At 54.3% G+C, this 16,402-nt stretch overlaps 5 protein-coding genes across 5 annotated transcripts; 2 read left to right on the top strand and 3 right to left on the bottom strand.

Moving 5' to 3' along the window:
- Positions 1-141: 141 nt before the first annotated feature.
- GMORB2_2272 (Major Facilitator Superfamily) lies at positions 142-2,062 on the bottom strand (the record flags this gene model as incomplete). The annotated part of the gene is made up of 5 exons (XM_035464252.1): positions 142-400; positions 493-674; positions 735-966; positions 1,036-1,445; positions 1,538-2,062. The coding sequence occupies 5 exons, from the start codon at positions 2,060-2,062 to the stop codon at positions 142-144; spliced, it is 1,608 nt and encodes a 535-aa protein (XP_035319962.1).
- Positions 2,063-3,179: 1,117 nt separating this feature from the next.
- On the top strand, positions 3,180-5,253 carry GMORB2_2271 (FAD dependent oxidoreductase; the record flags this gene model as incomplete). The annotated part of the gene is made up of 7 exons (XM_035464251.1): positions 3,180-3,193; positions 3,251-3,330; positions 3,419-3,522; positions 3,599-4,546; positions 4,607-4,822; positions 4,925-5,017; positions 5,095-5,253. 7 exons carry the CDS (start codon positions 3,180-3,182, stop codon positions 5,251-5,253), a joined length of 1,614 nt encoding a protein of 537 aa, XP_035319961.1.
- Positions 5,254-5,706: 453 nt separating this feature from the next.
- Positions 5,707-7,422, bottom strand: GMORB2_2270 (serine/threonine-protein kinase haspin; the record flags this gene model as incomplete). The annotated part of the gene is made up of 1 exon (XM_035464250.1): positions 5,707-7,422. One exon carries the CDS (start codon positions 7,420-7,422, stop codon positions 5,707-5,709), a length of 1,716 nt encoding a protein of 571 aa, XP_035319960.1.
- Positions 7,423-8,341: 919 nt separating this feature from the next.
- GMORB2_2269 (Protein of unknown function (DUF1682)) lies at positions 8,342-9,821 on the top strand (the record flags this gene model as incomplete). The annotated part of the gene is made up of 2 exons (XM_035464249.1): positions 8,342-8,417; positions 8,554-9,821. 2 exons carry the CDS (start codon positions 8,342-8,344, stop codon positions 9,819-9,821), a joined length of 1,344 nt encoding a protein of 447 aa, XP_035319959.1.
- Positions 9,822-10,522: 701 nt separating this feature from the next.
- On the bottom strand, positions 10,523-12,979 carry GMORB2_2268 (catalase; the record flags this gene model as incomplete). The annotated part of the gene is made up of 6 exons (XM_035464248.1): positions 10,523-11,373; positions 11,448-11,655; positions 11,733-12,095; positions 12,155-12,395; positions 12,465-12,667; positions 12,734-12,979. The coding sequence occupies 6 exons, from the start codon at positions 12,977-12,979 to the stop codon at positions 10,523-10,525; spliced, it is 2,112 nt and encodes a 703-aa protein (XP_035319958.1).
- Between the last annotated feature and the right edge of the window lie 3,423 nt (positions 12,980-16,402).

The following is a 16,402-nucleotide window of genomic DNA, read 5'->3' as shown; positions in this document are numbered from 1 at the left end:
AACTTCATGTTTCTCACCCTGGCCGGTTGCAGTCATAAGCTGCAAGCTGCTCCGCATGTGAGTTTCTTGGGCCTATGAATACACAGCCTCTGGCCAACATCTCCTTCTGATGCTAGTACCAAGTCTGTGCACAGCTTCCGTCTAAAGCGGGTAGACAAACTTGAGGTTCTCTCTGTCGGTCAAGTCCAGATCTTCCTTTCCAAGCTGTAGAACGCCTTGGTCGACGTCAAGCGCGTCATCACTATTTTCGTCCGCATCTCGCGCTGCCTTCTCTCGGATAGTATTTTCCCTCTGCAGGTAAAAGCGGATGATCAGGCACATGGCAGGAGAGATGAACCAAAAGGCCGTCATGAATGACCAGGGCAGCACGTATCGTGGCTTATACTTTTCCTGCCAAAACCTGGACCAACAATGTCAACATCTGATGTATGAAGAAGAAGAAGAAGAAGAAGAAAGAGGGAATATAGACAAGGGAGCGGGAAAAGAGCTAACTCTGGGGAGATCATGTTTGCTACTGAAGCAGCTATGATGCAGGTCGACATCACACAAAGCTTTTTCGTGTAGCCAATGGTTGTCGTACCGGCCCATGAAAGACCGAGAAGGTAGGACGGTTTGAAGGTTGAAATCTGCGTGCCGACGACGAGTGCGACTTTGTTTGACCAAGGAGCGGCAAGCTATATACGGGTAGGATATTAGTCTACGTCGCCGAGGAGAGAACCCAGGGCCGACCTTACCATGATGATCCCACCCACGAAACAAGGTATATACGATATCGCACAGGTGTATCCGACGCCCAGATCGGTGGCGTACAGCATGGCGGCCGACACGAGGATGAGGATGGAGCCCCAGATAGGCTTGATGATATTGAACAGGGCACTCTCGGCCGGGGTGAATCCAAAGCCCACGACAATGAGCGGCAGCTGCTGAGACGTATTGTTGGGAAGCTCGTTGAAGAACATGTGGGTGCTGAAGGAACGGGTGTCAGTGCAAGGTAGTCTGCTGGCTGGGAAGACATGTCGGAAGGCTGGGACCTACATGAACAGCCAGCTCTTGGGGTCTGTGAAGCACTCGCGAACTTGGGACCACTTGAGGGTCGAGTTGCATATTCCAGAATGCGTTTCGCGGATGGCGGAGATGGTGTGCACCTTTTCCTCCGTCGACAGCCATTTGGCATCAACGGGGGAGTTCGGCAGGAATATGAACAGCGGGATGCACACGGTAAACGTCAGGATGACGCAGATGATGTGAAGCCACTTCCATGAGTTGATGCCCCCGACCAAGGCGCCGGCGTTGTCGTCCTTGATCAGCTTATACGCGACCATGGTCAGGAGGACGTTCGCAAGACTACCAGAGGCCCACCAAAGAAGCTGCACCCACGGGCTCTTCTTGGGCGGGAAGAAGGCCTGGTGGAGGACGGTGGTCGATGGAACGATCTGCGACTCGGTCTAGAGGGTTTCCATGCCATCGGTCAGCACCGTCGGCACACAAGCAAGATATCAGGGACATCATCTCCACCTTCGCAGCGGACGGCACTCACCATGCCCAGCAGGAAACGCAGAGCTATCAGCGACCTGCCAGTCTTGACAACCGGGTGCATTCCCAGCAGCAATGCCCAGAGCACTAGGGAACCGACAATGAAGTGCTTGTGACCGATGCGCTGTGCCAGGGCAGCGCCGGGCCACAGGGCGATGAGATAGCCCGTGTAGAAGACGACGAACAGGTCGTTGTACTGGTTCTTGGTCATGTCCACGTCGTCAAAGATGCCCATGGTGCTTGCCTGCGACAGTGTAGACTTGTCCAGGTGGATGAGGAAGGCAATCCACCACGTCTGGGCCAGCAGGCACCAAAAGTTCTTGCGGACGAGTCTCTGCTGCTGCTCGGGCGACAGGGGCTGTACTCTGTCCTTGTTCTGATTGTAGAAGACAGCACTGTCGTCCACGTCATTCTTTTGGACAATGTTGAGGCGGCGAGAGGTCGACTTGGGAGCCCGTTTGTCATCCATGCCGGTGTCAATATCCGGGGAGTCTCCCGGCGCTTGAATCTCGATCTTCTGACGAGACATTGTCGAGAAAAAGAAGTCAAGAAGACGGTCACTCACTCCTTTTCTTCTGTTCAAGCCTAGAGATGTTCCTCTTGATTCGCCTGTGCTTCTCGACACGCCAGGCCAGTTAGGTTGAACAAGTCCATGTGATTTATATGCGGTGGGATTTGGGCTATATATAACGTTTTAAACATTTTAGACTTGTAAAGGAAGCTTCAATTCCCGGCTGCTCGAGCTCATTCGTTGGAACCTGTTTAGAACACGGGTCCTTGCAGCTAGATCCAACGGCATAGACCTTCAGCCTTCATGCACGCGATCCATCAAGGTCCAGGTACCGCTCACATTACGTGATATAAAACTGCTGCCCCTTGCTTCCATCAAGGTCCCCTGCCGTCTTTGCCGAGAGGGCTTCGTGATAGTAGCGAGAAGTAGACTAATCTCGTACTTTAACGACAGACTTTCCTCGCAGAGCCATATGAGATCTCACGTATACACTCCTATTAGCGATTACGAGCTTACTTGCAACAACCAACATCCACGGGGTCGCCTTCCCGATACGTAGTCTTCCGTTCTCGATTGTGCGCAGGTCTACAGGATTGTCCATACGGAACTTTTGAATGCTGACCTACCAAGAAGCCCGCCGCATAGTGAAGAGGAGTGCGAATCTCCTCGGGAGTAATCTGAGCGGTGCATGCTGCACAGGACACTGCAATGTACATGAAGCTCTCCTACGGCATACCCAGCCCACCATCCCAAGCCAAAAGTAGAGGTAATAGTTTGTTAGGCAAGCTATCGCTCGGAACCGAGACATCTGGTACCGATACCGATGCAATCAGACGCAGTTGTTGCTCTTTACAGTGCATATCTGATCCAACGTAGCACACAGTCAATAATACTTCTTGTTGAACGAGTTTGCTCTCAACCATGTCGTGATATGCGTCCCCGCTGCGGGGATATTTGTAATACCAAATGAAGGGGCTTGATTCAAGAACCTTGATAAATCACGCGTGCGAACGAGTATGAGGAAACGTTACCGTCAACTCAGTATTCGATCAAACGTATATTCCTCCTCGACGCCGACGCCGCGTTTCTCAACGTGAATCCTGAACGCGGGTACAGTTACCAAGAACGGTTCACAATGGGCAAAAAGGAGTCAGTTGCCATTGTCGGCGGTAGGTCACGACCGTAAAATCATCTCTGTCAGTCCAGTCCTGCTGATAAGACACCATTTTACTTGGATGAAGCCGGGATTTTCGGCCTTTCCCTGGCAACAGCGCTGAACAAAAGGGGTACGTGTACGCGGTGAACAGGGTCTCGGGTTCACATTCAGAGCACGGGAAACGCACGCGCGGGCTCGATAGCTGACCCGTCAGGTAGACTACAAGGTGACGGTGTTCGACCAAAACCGGTACGATGAATCCGGCTACGCGCCGTCATTCGACAGCAAAGTACAGGCGGCGTCGGTAGACCACAACAAGATCGTGAGTTACGGACAAGGCATACCGCTCAACCAGTACAGGATACGTACGTGGACTAAGCAGCGGCAACCACCTACAGTTTCGCGCATCGTACGGAAAGAAGATTCATTACCAACGCCTGGCCCTAGAGGGCCGTCGGGGGTGGGAGAGCATCAACGACAGCCTTGGCGACGATGACGACGGCCCTCTGTTCGTCAACAGCGGAATGTTGCGCGTCCAACCCGACGACCATCTCGGTGCCCTCGAGAGGGAGACGCTGGCCAGCATGGAGCGCGACGGCGTCAGACACACCCAGTTCGTAAAGAGCATCCCAGAGGACGTCGAGCGGGCGCGCCATCTCGGCTGGAGCTCCAAACTGCTGGACGTCGCCATACCTGACAAGTCGCCATCCGGAAAGACATTCGAGGCCGTCCTCGACAGCCTAGCTGGCTTTATCCGGTGCAGCGACGCCTGCAACTACCTTCTGAAGCGGGCTTCTGCGGACGGCGTCACATTCCACCTCGGCCCAGAGGAGGGGTGTTTCCAGAGTCTAGTCGAAGAAGACGGGGATGGGTCGGGAGATGGTAGGAAGGCAATTGGACTGAGAACCAAGGATGGAATCTTTCACAGGGCCGATGTAGTCGTCATTGCTGGTTCGTTTGCCAATCAACCCCCCCCCTTCTCTTCTCCCCCACCCCCCCCCCCCCCCCCCCCCCAACCTCGATCCCCCAGGCGTGGTCTAACACGCAAACCATTCACCTCAGCCGGATCCTTCTCCACGCAGCTTTTGCCAGAACTGGCATACCACCTGGAATCCTCGGCCGGAAGCCTGGCCACTTTCAAGATTGACAGGTCCGACGAGGCGCTCTGGCAAAAGTATTCGCCCGAACAGTTTCCCGTAATCACGTGGAAGAGTGCCCCTCGGAGGCAGGACGGCACAGATACAGGCAGCGTCTATGTCCTTCCAAGGACACCGGATGGGCTTGTCAAGATAGGATATCGGGGTATCAAGGTTCCGCCTCTCTCTCCACCTTCAGACGCATTTCTCGTCTCCCCTCTCCCCCTTGTGAACAGGATGAAAGGCTCACACACAGGCTCACACCGATAGTTCACCAACTTCCAACCGGCCCCCGACGGTGCCAGCTTCGCCCAGCACGGCATGTGGTCAGTGCCTCTGTCTCCCGCTGAGTCTCGCAGGATTCACGGCGATTCCGTACATGCCATTCGACAGTTTGTGTCCATCTTTCTGCCCGACTTCGCCAAGCAAGAATTCCACAGTACCAAGATGTGCTGGTATACCGATTCGTTGGACAATTCCTTCTTGGTACTTTGATTCCGACTCATGTCTTCTTGCATCTCTGTTTCGATATCTCCATATTGGCGAATAAACGAACATCCCTTGCCACTAACTCTCGAGATTTTCTAGATCGACTATGTCCCTCGGTACTCGGACAAGAGCGTCTTCGTCTGCACCGGAGGCAGTGGACACGGTGCCAAATTCCTACCCGTTCTAGGAGAGGTGTGTATTCGATTCTCATGAGCCTGCACACCCAAGCTACATATCTCGCTAACGTATGCTTCTGATTGAATGTCCAGCACGCTGCTGACATCCTCGAGCATGGAAACGAGAGCTCCTCATACATGCGCCCTCACTGGCGGTGGCGCGACGATATCCCCAGAGGCAACGGACTAGATGAGGGTCCCGAAGGCCCACGCAATATTGGCAATGTCACTGACCCCAGTGCAAACCCATGATATATATATCAAGTAAAACCTGGAAAGGGGGAAGAGCAAGCTTTCTTGGCAGCGTACTGAACCAATCTATATGATGACGTTGACCGCCTCGTACCCAATTTCCGTGAGCACAGTTCAATGACATTCCGACGGCCTCGGTGAGGCCCCGGCGTGCGAGGTACGCTCGTTGTATACAAGCAATGGAAACCCAGGATACCCGAAAGCGAAAGGGAAACAGAAACGGGCAGGTCCTCCACCTGGTTCAAGAGAGGAGACTTCATGAGGGAAATTTTGATATGATGCTACAAAGCTCTCGATGCCGTATGAAACCCGTAGTGAACCCCAAACCCCCCGCTAGAACATATCGATGGAAAAAAAAAATCTAAAAAAAAAGGGACGGTCGTAAGATACATACATGTACAGTGATATATAACAAGGCGCGCCTAGTTGACACAGCTGGGGATAGAGGGAGGATCAGACACGCCCGGTCTGTCGTCTCCTCGGTGAGGACCTCACAACCTCCACCGGCTCCTCCACATCTCTCGCCAACATGGACTCCCCCTCCATGAGCTGGTCTTCCCTGATCCAGCCGCTCTCAACGGCGAAGCAGACGATGTCACCGGCGCACTCGAAGCAGGGCGTGCTGTCCGGAGCCTCCGGGTCGAGATACCTCCACATGCGTCTCGTCTCCTTCTTGAAGCTGGCCAGCTGGTGCCTGTCCCCTCTAAAGTTACCCACGAGATACTCGTACAGGTAGGCCAGCCACAGGACATTCGTGTAGGGCGCATACGCCTCCCACGACAGCGGGCCGTCCACCCCCTGGGCGTAGGGTGTGTCGTGCTCCTCGGCTGGGAGACACTTGCGGTCCGCGCGGAGGAGGAACGATCGCATCTGGCGGTACACCTTGCACTGGGGCGCGTGGTCGCTGGTGAATAGGCTCAGGTCACGCTCCAGGTCGTAGGCCACGGGCTTGGCGAAGTCGACGCTCAGATCCTCGGCCCTCGAAAGCCCGTAGTCTAGGATGGTGATGTCGAGGCCCGAGTAGCCGAAATGGGGGCCGCCAGCTGCTGCCGTTGCTGGGTCCCGCTCTGTCGGCGGGGTCAGCTGCTTGATGCACAGGTTTCCCTCGTGGAGGTCGCGATGCTGGTCGGTTCCGCATGTCAGCCGCAGATGAGCAGGATAGAGGCCCTCTAGACGAGGCGGGGAAGGTAGAAGGGGGTGATGGGGAAGGGCTGTGCAAACCTCAAACATGGCAAGATCCTCAGCCCTGGCCAGGGCGATGGCCTCGAGAAGGAAGATATCCCACAGCTGGCTCTCCGTCGTCAGCTTCCAATCCTCCAAGGCCGTCCCCGCATCTCCCAGCTCGACGACGAGGAACTTCGTGTCGTCGAGATAGCGGCTCGGCGAGGGGTAGAACTGCGCCCTCCCCGGGTCCTGCCTCTTCATCCTCCGCTGGAAGGCCTGGTGCGTCTCGAGCAGTCCCTTTGTCGTCTTGCCCTGCACCGTGTAGCGCTCCTTGTACATGACGAATCCGGGGATATCAGCCAGCCACTCGGATATGCGTAGCTCGCCCTGGATCTCGGCGTCGGAGCGGGGCGTCTCGTCCACCAGCCCCGACCTCTCCTGCGTCTTGGTCTGCGCCTTGATTGGCGACTCCAGCCGCATCACCTTGATGATGCTGGTGCCGCGATCGTTGGTCACGCGGTACACCTCTGCGTACGACGCCTCGGCAATCTTGACAATGCGATCGCCGGGGGGGCACACGTCGTCCCATGTCAACGTGCGCAGGGTGTCGTCACGGAGCTCTTCCGACTGCACCGCCGGTTTTTGCCGTCGTTTCTGCACGTCCTCCGTCCTCTCCGTCTCCTGCTCCTGCTCTCCTGCCACTCGCGACGGTGAGGGCGATGGCGATGGCGATGGCGATGGCGATGGCTGCCGGCCCTGGACATTTTTTACCGGAACATTCCTCCGGAGATACTGCTGACTGTGCTCTCCATTCCCGTCGGCTATAGTGATGGCAGATAGCCCCTCCGTCACAGATGCGATGGCGTCCTTCTTCTTGACGTTCATGGTCTTTACGGTCTCCGGTTTCTTCCTCAGCGGGCTCTGGGGCAGCTCGGCAAGGAGGCGTTCGCCCTTGGTGCGCGTCGACCTCTTACCATATTTCTGGGTTGAGGATGTACGGTTCATTTTCGCATAGCTCTCGAGCTGCTGATGCCTCTTTCCTTGATAGACGGTGCTTCTTCAAATATCATCCATGAGTACCGGCAGACATCACACGAGCATTCGGTCATTTGTTTGATCGAGGTGAGATTCGAATCGAGCAAGGGTCTGTGGTTGACAGGGCAACGGCACCCTCCCCATCAGGTCAGAGTGCACCACTCTTGGTTTTGGAATACAGGCGTCGACGCAGCATCACTGATGCACGAAATGATTGGTTTATCGTGAGTTTGTGTCGGTACATCCTATTACGGTGCAGTGTTTACGGTAGATGTGTTAGGGATATGTATACCAGTGTGTATACCAGTATTATGTAGCTGCTGTCGCTAAGTGCGAAACACACTCAGCAGCGATAGCAGATGCGGAGTTCCTTGACATCACCGTCAAGATCGATCTATGTATCACATGGGCTCAACCAATCGACATGTTCAGGCTAGAAAGGGCGACTCGCCATCAATCATTACCCAATGTTCCATACCAGAATATATTCATTCATGATCCTTGCAACATTCTCCATTTTCCCATCAGACTCAGCTATTTATATCAACGGTCGAATGCCACTATTATATGTACAGGGTAAGTGAGCAGCTAGGTGTAAAATTTACTCCGTACAGATTACAGATTACAGATTACAGCTAACCTTATCTCTCTCCAGCAGAGCTCTCTGTAATCTGTACCTCCAGTACCTAACCATTAGCCCTGTGGTACCCTTGAGCTTCCTCGAATTTCTACGAGCCGGAGCACGCCACGTCTCCAAAGCCAAGGGCCCTTGGGGAAATCCACCCGACCACCACCCGTTCGCTTCTCCTCCCCTCATCGCCCACTCCATCAACCTTACCCCATCACCAGCACAACCTCGTCAATTCGCCAGCGTGACAAGCTTTCCATCATGGCGGACCTGTTCAAGAACTTGTTCGGTGGCTCCAAGGACGCAGCTGCCCAGCCCGCAGCCGATCCCAATGCAGGTAAGTCGGTGCCTTCGCTCCCTTTCTCTTTTTTTTTTTAGCCCTCAATGCGATGCAATGCACCACATCATCTCTCCTCATGCCCACCCCCCCGATCTCCAACCCAATGGCTGACGTATAAATCTGTGCTGTCAAGACTTTGCCGACTTTGCTAGTGGTGCTACCGCCGCCTCCCCGGTCGACAACACTGCCGCCGCCGCCGCCGCTGCCGCCACCGCTGCCGCTGCCGGTTCTTCTGCTCCGGCTGTCCCCTGGACGGCGTGGTACAATGTGCACGAGCGCCACTCACTGTCCGAGTTCAAGAGCGAGGGGCTGGTGCTCATCGTCGGTCTGGTCATCCTGGTGGTGCACCTCATCGGGTCGCGCGTCAACCGCAACAAGGCCAAGGCCTGGATGCGCGCGCACACGCCCACGCTAACCAGCCAGTTCGCGCTGGTGGGCTTCAGCGGCATCCCCAACATGGACGATGGCGACCGGGTCAACGCGGACAGCCTGCTCAAGGAAATGTCGCTCTTCGAGTTCGCCACGTACGCCACGGGCCGCCAGAACATCGCGTTTGCCGACTTCAAGATCACGCTGCAGAAGCGCTTCAACCCCTTCATCAGCATTATCGAGACGGTGGCCTCGTTCTTCTGGGAGTCGACGTTCCCGGCGCCCACCGACACTGTCGAGGCCTTCATCTACCCCTTTGACGGCAAGGAGAGTCAGACGGTCCCGTCCATCCCCGGCGCGTCCGAGGTGGCCGGCCGCGGCAGCAGAGCCGGCACCGGCAGCAGCAGCACCTACGACTCCTTCGTCTGGGCCCTGGTCAACAAGTCAGGCATGCAGCAGCTCCGCGAGACGCGCTACGACCTCTCCCTCACCTCGACAAAGGACAATTCCCAGCTCCCCAGCTGGCTGACTGTCATGGCCGAGAGCGCCGAGATCACGAACACGCTCCTCACACCCGAGCTCATCGCCGCCGTCGAGTCGGCCGGCGAACTGTTCGACTACCTCATCGTCACCGACCAGCCCGACTCCCGCCCCAAGACGCTTGGCGAGTCCTCCCCCAGCAAGCGCGTCCTCCTCAAGTACCGCGTTCCCGCCTCCAACGACTACGCCGGCCTCATCCCCCTCGTCGACTACGCCGTCCGCATGCCCGACCAGCTCGTCCAGTCCGCCCGTTTCCGCCCCGAGGTCCTCCGCAAGGTCCGCGCCACCCGTGACCACATGTCCAAGGAGCTCCGCAAGGCCGCAGAGGAGGAGAAGAACGAGGAGCGCCTCCTGGAGCGCGAAAAGGCAAAGAAGGCCAAGCGTGACGCCGAGCTCGCCGCCCTCGACGCCAAGGCTCAGAAGAAGTACCTTGAGAGGGAGAGGGAGAGGGAGCAGCGCAAGTCGCAGAAGAAGCAGACTACCCGTGGTTAAAACTCTCTCTCTTTTCTCTCTCTCTCTCTCTCTCTGTCTCTCTCCTTTTTCACACTTTCCTGGGTCAACCACGTCTCCTCTCAACCTTGTTTGTAATGAGCACGTCGGAATGTGAATACATGACACAAAACAAAGGGGGCGGGGTCGGCAGGCGTTGGCATCTGGGTCAAGGATGGTGGGCGACGTCTAAGTTGGTCAGGACGTTGTACAAAAAAATAATAATACTCATTGTGCTATTGTTAATTACATACAAAACAATAAATTTAATACAAAAATGTTCAATGAAGCGAATACAATCTAATACAAAACATTCAATGAAGAGCACCTACTATCAAAATATTCGACAAGAGGAAGTAGAAAGGGGGGGGGGATCACATATTGATATCAGGGCATCATTTTTTTTTTCAAAAAAAAGGGAAACGAACATCATCGATACAAAATGTTCAATGATAAATATCTAACGGAGAAGAACGTCCCAACATGGAACAACAGTCAATAGGATGAAAAAGAAGAAGTAAAAAGTGATTATTATTATAGGACCAAGAACTATATACAATCGAACCAACGCAAGGATATTGACAGCAAGTCAGAAGGGTGACCCACCGGCAATGCTTTCATTTTTTTTTTCCCAATCTCCTCGTCTCACCTCATACTCGAAACGCACGCACAAGAACAAACATGGATAATCAACGCTCCGAACTTCATTCGTCGCCATCCGTAGCAAAGCGGTTGGTAAACTTGAACGTGGCAAGTCCATCCTTGAAGTCGTTGACAATGTCAGCCGTCTTCCTGGACACGTACACACCAGGTCCGGCAGGCACATCGGCAGCCTTCATGGCGACGTCGCCGTCGCCAAGGAATCCGATGGGCTTGCCCCAGTTGTAGCTGTCGGTCACGAGCTGGGTGGGGCGACGGGGGGGGAAGAGGGAGGGCTTGGCCGATACGTCAAACAGCTTGTCGACGCAGTCAACGACGATGGTGCCGTCAAAGGCGACAGCCGAGGCGGCCGAGTACGTCAGGTCGACGCCGTCTCCCAGTGTCTCGGCGACGATGGTGGCCGTGACGTTCTCCGCGGCAAATGCCTTCTTCAGATCCGTGGCCTGGGACAAGTTGCAGCTGCCGCTATTCGAGGCCAGGATGCCGACCTTGAGCGTGGCGATGCTCGGGAGCTTGTGCCCAAAGATGCTGATGCCCACCGTCGTGTTGTCGTGGTAGTAGGTCGGGTCGGCCTCGGGAGCCTCCTGGCCGAGAGCTGAGGCGACGCGTACGGCAATGTCGTGGCTGACCTTGTTGAGCTGCTTGATCACGTTCTCCTGGATGCCCGGGCTGACCTGGCTGGTCTCGAAGCGGATGGCGTCGATGAGGAACTGCTGCTCAATCTTGCTGAGGGAGTTGTAGAACAGCCGTGGCTGCGACCAGTGGTCGGCAAAGGTCGAAGGGCGCTCGCGCACGAGCGAGCCCGAAGCCTTGCGAGTGGGCGCGGTGAAGAAGCCGCGGCCATTCTTCTGGTCAGCCTGCTTGGGGTAGCCCTTGTTGACAGTGTTGGGAGAGTCTGCTACTGGTCAGTCACCGCACCACACCACAGTGACGACGAGGTGGATGGGGCCAACATCATCTTCGACTTACAAGCAGCTGTGTTCTTGTGGATGATGGTCTGGCCCATGCCGTCGCGGTTGTTGTTGTGGATTGGAACGACAGGCCGGTTGATGGGGAGCTGCTCAAAGTTGGGGCCACCGTTGCGGCTCAGCTGCGTGTCGAGGTACGAGAAGAGACGACCCTGCAACAGAGGGTCCTCGGTGAAGTCAACGCCGCGCACAATGTGTCCGGGTTGGAACTGTCATTTGTCAAAAGTGTTAGTCTCTCGGTATTGGAAAACCACCAGCTGAGGGGGACATGGCATGTGTCTCTTACCATGATCTGCTCAGTCTCGGCAAAGTAGTTGGTCGGGTTCGTGTCCAACCTGAGCATGCCGAGGGGTTGCAGAGGCGCATACTCTTCGGGGACAATCTTGGTGGGGTCCAGGATGTCGAAGCCATAGGCAAGAGCCTTGTCCTCGTCAATGATCTGGACGTTGAGCTCCCACTCGGGGTAGTTCCCAGACTCAATGGCATCCCACAGGTCCTGGCGGTGGAAATCGGCATTCTTTCCAGCAGTGTTCTGCGCCTCATCCCAGACGAGACTGGCCCTGCCTTGCTGGGTCTTCCAGTGGAACTTGACAAATCTGGAGACTCCCTCGTCTGTCACGAATCGGTACGCGTGCACGCCAAAGCCATCCTAATGTCGGCAAGTCAGCCAAATTGTCACGAACAGGGTCTTCCCAGAGGGGCACGCACCATGTGACGGAAGCTTCGGGGGATTCCGTAGCCAGCCATGGCCCAAAAAAGGGTGTGGAGCGTCGTAGTCTGCTGGCTGAAGTAGTCCCAGGCAGTGTCGTGGGCGGTCGCGGCCTGGGGAATCTCGCGGTCGGGCTCGGGCTTCACGGAATGGATCAGGTCCGGGAACTGGGCGGCAGTCTGGATGAAGAAGACGGGGATGTTGTTGCCGACAATGTCAAAGTTTCCCTCGTCCGTGTAGCTGTGCAGGTGTTAGCCCTCGTCTACCACCTCCTGGGTCGAAAGGGCAGAGTTATATGCATATACTTACAGTCGTATGGCGAAGCCGTGAACATCACGAGCGGTATCAGCGCTGCCTCTGGAACCGGCGACAGTAGAGAAGCGAAGAAAGGCGGGAGTCTTTTTTCCCTTCTTGGACAGGAAGCTAGCACCGGTGATGTTGCTGAAGTCGCCGTAGCTGGTAAAGGTGCCGTGAGCGCCAGCACCACGAGCGTGGACGACCCTCTCGGGGACCTGCAGTTAGGATCCACGTTAGCAAGAGTATTCGTCTACGACTGGGTCCCGGGGGGTCTGCATCACCCTCTCATGGTCAAAGTGCTGCATCTTCTGGCGGAAAATGAAGTCCTCCAGAAGGGTAGGGCCACGGTCACCAGCAACGAGCAGCTCCTGCTCCTCAATCGGCCCACCAACGTCAGAGGTCATGAAGCCTTCTGAGTCGTCGACCTCGAACTGAGCGAGGTGGTCCCTGATGGAGCCATCATTCAGGCTACCCATACTGGCAAAGGGACATTGTGCCTGCGCCAGGCCAGCCAGTCCGATGGACATGACCAGTACCGCCGAGTGAAGCATGGCCAATATGTGCGTATGGTCCAAATAGGAAGCAAAGGGTAGGAGGGGGAGCGGTGATGAAGGTCGGACGAGGAGGGATCAGGTAGTAGTGAGACGATCAAGAACCGTCGTGTATTACATGCAGGTCCGGGGAGTAAACAAACAGGAATGAAACAGGAGTGAGATGGATGGAAGAAGAAAGGGAACAGGGAAAAAGAAGAAACTTCCCGGGAGCAGTATGGGGTAATAGGGCTGTATTAGTAGTTCTGGCTGGAAACAAAAGGTCTCAGTCAGTCACAGCCCATTTGTACCTGCCGTGTGTGCGGTCACGACTTCTTCTGGCAATATCTGCCAGAGATCGAATCCGTCCCCCATCCACACCCAAGCGGGGACCAATTACGGCTCTGGGAGGCATAATAGTTCTCATCACAGAGCATTTGACAGAGAACCCGGTTAAGCGAAGCCTTGAAGAAGGAGCATGAGAGAAAAGCATTGGCACCCGGGCCCCCTACCATGCTCCTGGAAGCCGCCACCTGAGCTCACCAAATCCATACTGATGTAACGGCGGTTTCTCACACCGGGCTAGCTTCCCTGCACTATGACACGTCTGGAAAATGGTGTTAGCTGGTAGAGGACATGACTTGGATCATCCGCAGGTACATGGAACATATCGTTAGGAGGAGGGGGGAGAGCCAAGGTGTCTTGGCATATCGCTGTCCCACTCATACAGAGTTGCGTAGACGACGAGTAGTGATATACTACTAGTAGTATATCCGTACATGTACTAATCATAATGCTTCATAGCCTTTCCGGGAAGATGGAATCCAGCAAGTGCCGTGATGGGAAAAGATTGCTAAGGCTAGAGAAGAGCGGAGCTGGCGCGTGAGGTGACGAGTGATTTGCCATTAATAATGGCAGTGTTTCCATAGGGCCAAGAAAGCAGGAGATAGATGGGAGACTAGGACTGGTCAAGACGAAAGCAGGGTACCCCAGGTGCTAATTTAACATTGCTACATATAGAATGACCCGATGGATGTTGCCATCGTCGTTCTTTTGATGGGGTACGCCGGTCCCACCGAATCCTTGGGTTGCCGAAGCTTGGGAATCCCCAGAATCGATGCCAGAGAGTATTACGTACCATGATGCGTACGGCTACGAGTAGTAAGCAGTATCGGCACGTCTGCATATGAGCTCTTTACTGCTTGCGGGCCTAGATGGGACCAAGGTAGAGATGGACTCGGGCAGAGTTAGCGATGAAGGATGGAGGCAAGCAAAGAAGATGAACACAGAAGAAACCCAGGGACGCCCTACGAGAGTGGCCTCCGTCTCACTGCAATATTACAAGAGAGTGACGACGATGTACACACACGTACAGACAAGATGAATACTTCCAGGCCCAGACTACTAGTAGTAGTAACCACCTGCATCAATATTGCCCGTAACATTCTCTAGTCGTGCATGTATGATTACAACGTCGTACAATGATCAATGGCTGCTGTACGCCGGAAACGTCACACCTCCCCTCTTACCCACGGGTCAACCTACTCGTAAGACGTAGAGGATTTTTTAATTCTTTCGCGAAAGTCTCTGCATCTTTGCTTGGTTGGGTCGTCGGCGTAAGGGGAACAGAGTACGTACATACAATAGTGCGGAGTAATGAGGAATCATCAGCCGAGACTAAAGTTCCGGGGTAACCTATGGGAAGTTGTGGAATAGTCAGGCAGAGAGGGGCACTGTTGAAATAAGCTCTCCGCTGGATCGACCGCGACTTGGCGGGCCGTGTGTGATGTACATGAAGCCCGTATTACATGATGTTTGATGTTGACTCAAGCTACTCGTATGTAGTACGTATTCATGTATTGAGGTACAGCTATTGAGGTACACCTAGGTGTACCCGTTCCTGTATGCCTGCAAGTCAGCCAACTCTTTCTCAATGATTTCTATTAATACTCTTTTCTTTTCTTTTCTTTTCTTTTCTTTTCTTTTCTTTTCTTTTCTTTTCTTCCCCTTCTCATGTTCCTCTTGGGCTTACGTGTTGTGTTGCCTTGTGGTCAATCTCGAGCTGTTCCATTGGTTGATGCGGTGATTTGAAGTGTTCATATAACATGTACGACTGTCAGCTATGAATAGAAGGAAGGCCCGATGATCCTTGTCTTTGTTCTTCCCATGCAGATAAGCATGGCCAGGTCTCTATTTTTTCGCCAAGGAATTCGTATGTAATATCTCTCCATCCCCTTCTCTCTTTTTTCTCCCCATTTGTCTTTTGTCTTTTGCATGTGTGCGTCGTACGAGTTGATGTTCCCGGGACATGTCGTATTGTTCTGCCGTTTGAAAAGGAAAAGTAAACTTCCCCCCTGCTTCTATCCCATTCGCTGTCGGGCAGATCCCCCCCTTCCTCTCCCCTATGTCTCGAATTGTGGCTCTTTTGATTCCATTGACCTTTGGGGCGATGAATGGATCTCCCTCGTACGAGTAGAGTCTGGGCGGCGCTTAGAGATCTGGAATCACTCGCTGAGGCATCCAATCCTGTTCTTTATACAGAGCAGGTACATGATATTGTGACTCCAGAGTCTCCAATGCCGGTACTGCGCCGAGTTTAAAATAGGGATGCTCGTTGCCTACGCCTACACACCAGACAGAGTACGGAAGGGGTCACCTGGGGGTTGTAATAGAGTAGACGGAATAATGCCTGTAGAAGCAACGAGCGGCAGAGAGGTGTGGATCCTAGCGTGAAGCCGTGAGCTCCATCCCTGCAGAGATGAGGAATCAATAGACTTAGCGTTTCAACCGCAAAAGGGAAAAATGATCGGGATTTGCGGCCTGTAAGTTGCGTGTGTGTGTGTGCGTGCGTGTCTGTCTGTCTGTCTGTCTGTCTGTCTGTCTGTCTGTCTGTCTGTCTGTCTGTCTGTCTGTCTGTCTGTCTGTCTGTCTGTCTGTCTGTCTGTNTGTCTGTCTGTCTGTCTGTCTGTCTGTCTGTCTGTCTGTCTGTCTGTCTGTCTGTCTGTCTGTCTGTCTGTCTGTCTGTCTGTCTGTCTGTCTGTATGTATGTATGTATGTATGCATGTGTGTATGCACGTATGTACGAGTATGTGTGCATCGGGTTGACGAGACGAGCCACACGGAAGAGGCAAGGAAGGATGAACAACCCTGGGAGGATACCGCCAGTTTCTTCAAACATCGGACGGGGTTACGGAGTAATAGGCTGCAAGAAAGGAGAGAAGGAAGTCTTTCAAGGGTATCGATTGCGGCAACCGCGCTTTGCTACTCTTTGATAGTTGCGTGATTAGCCATGTTGCGGTGTGTCCAGCATGGCCAACAAATACGGCGATGGGAACGAAGATGCTGCAGAGTGGCCACTGTAGCAAGGGGAGTGAGTAAATAGGAGAGGGAGAGAGTAGCAATACGGGTAAGATCGCTATT

The sequence above is a fragment of the Geosmithia morbida genome, assembly GCF_012550715.1.
Source record: "Geosmithia morbida isolate 1262 chromosome Unknown scaffold_12, whole genome shotgun sequence".
NCBI lineage: Eukaryota > Fungi > Ascomycota > Sordariomycetes > Hypocreales > Bionectriaceae > Geosmithia > Geosmithia morbida.
This window is presented reverse-complemented; position numbering and strand designations above follow the sequence as displayed.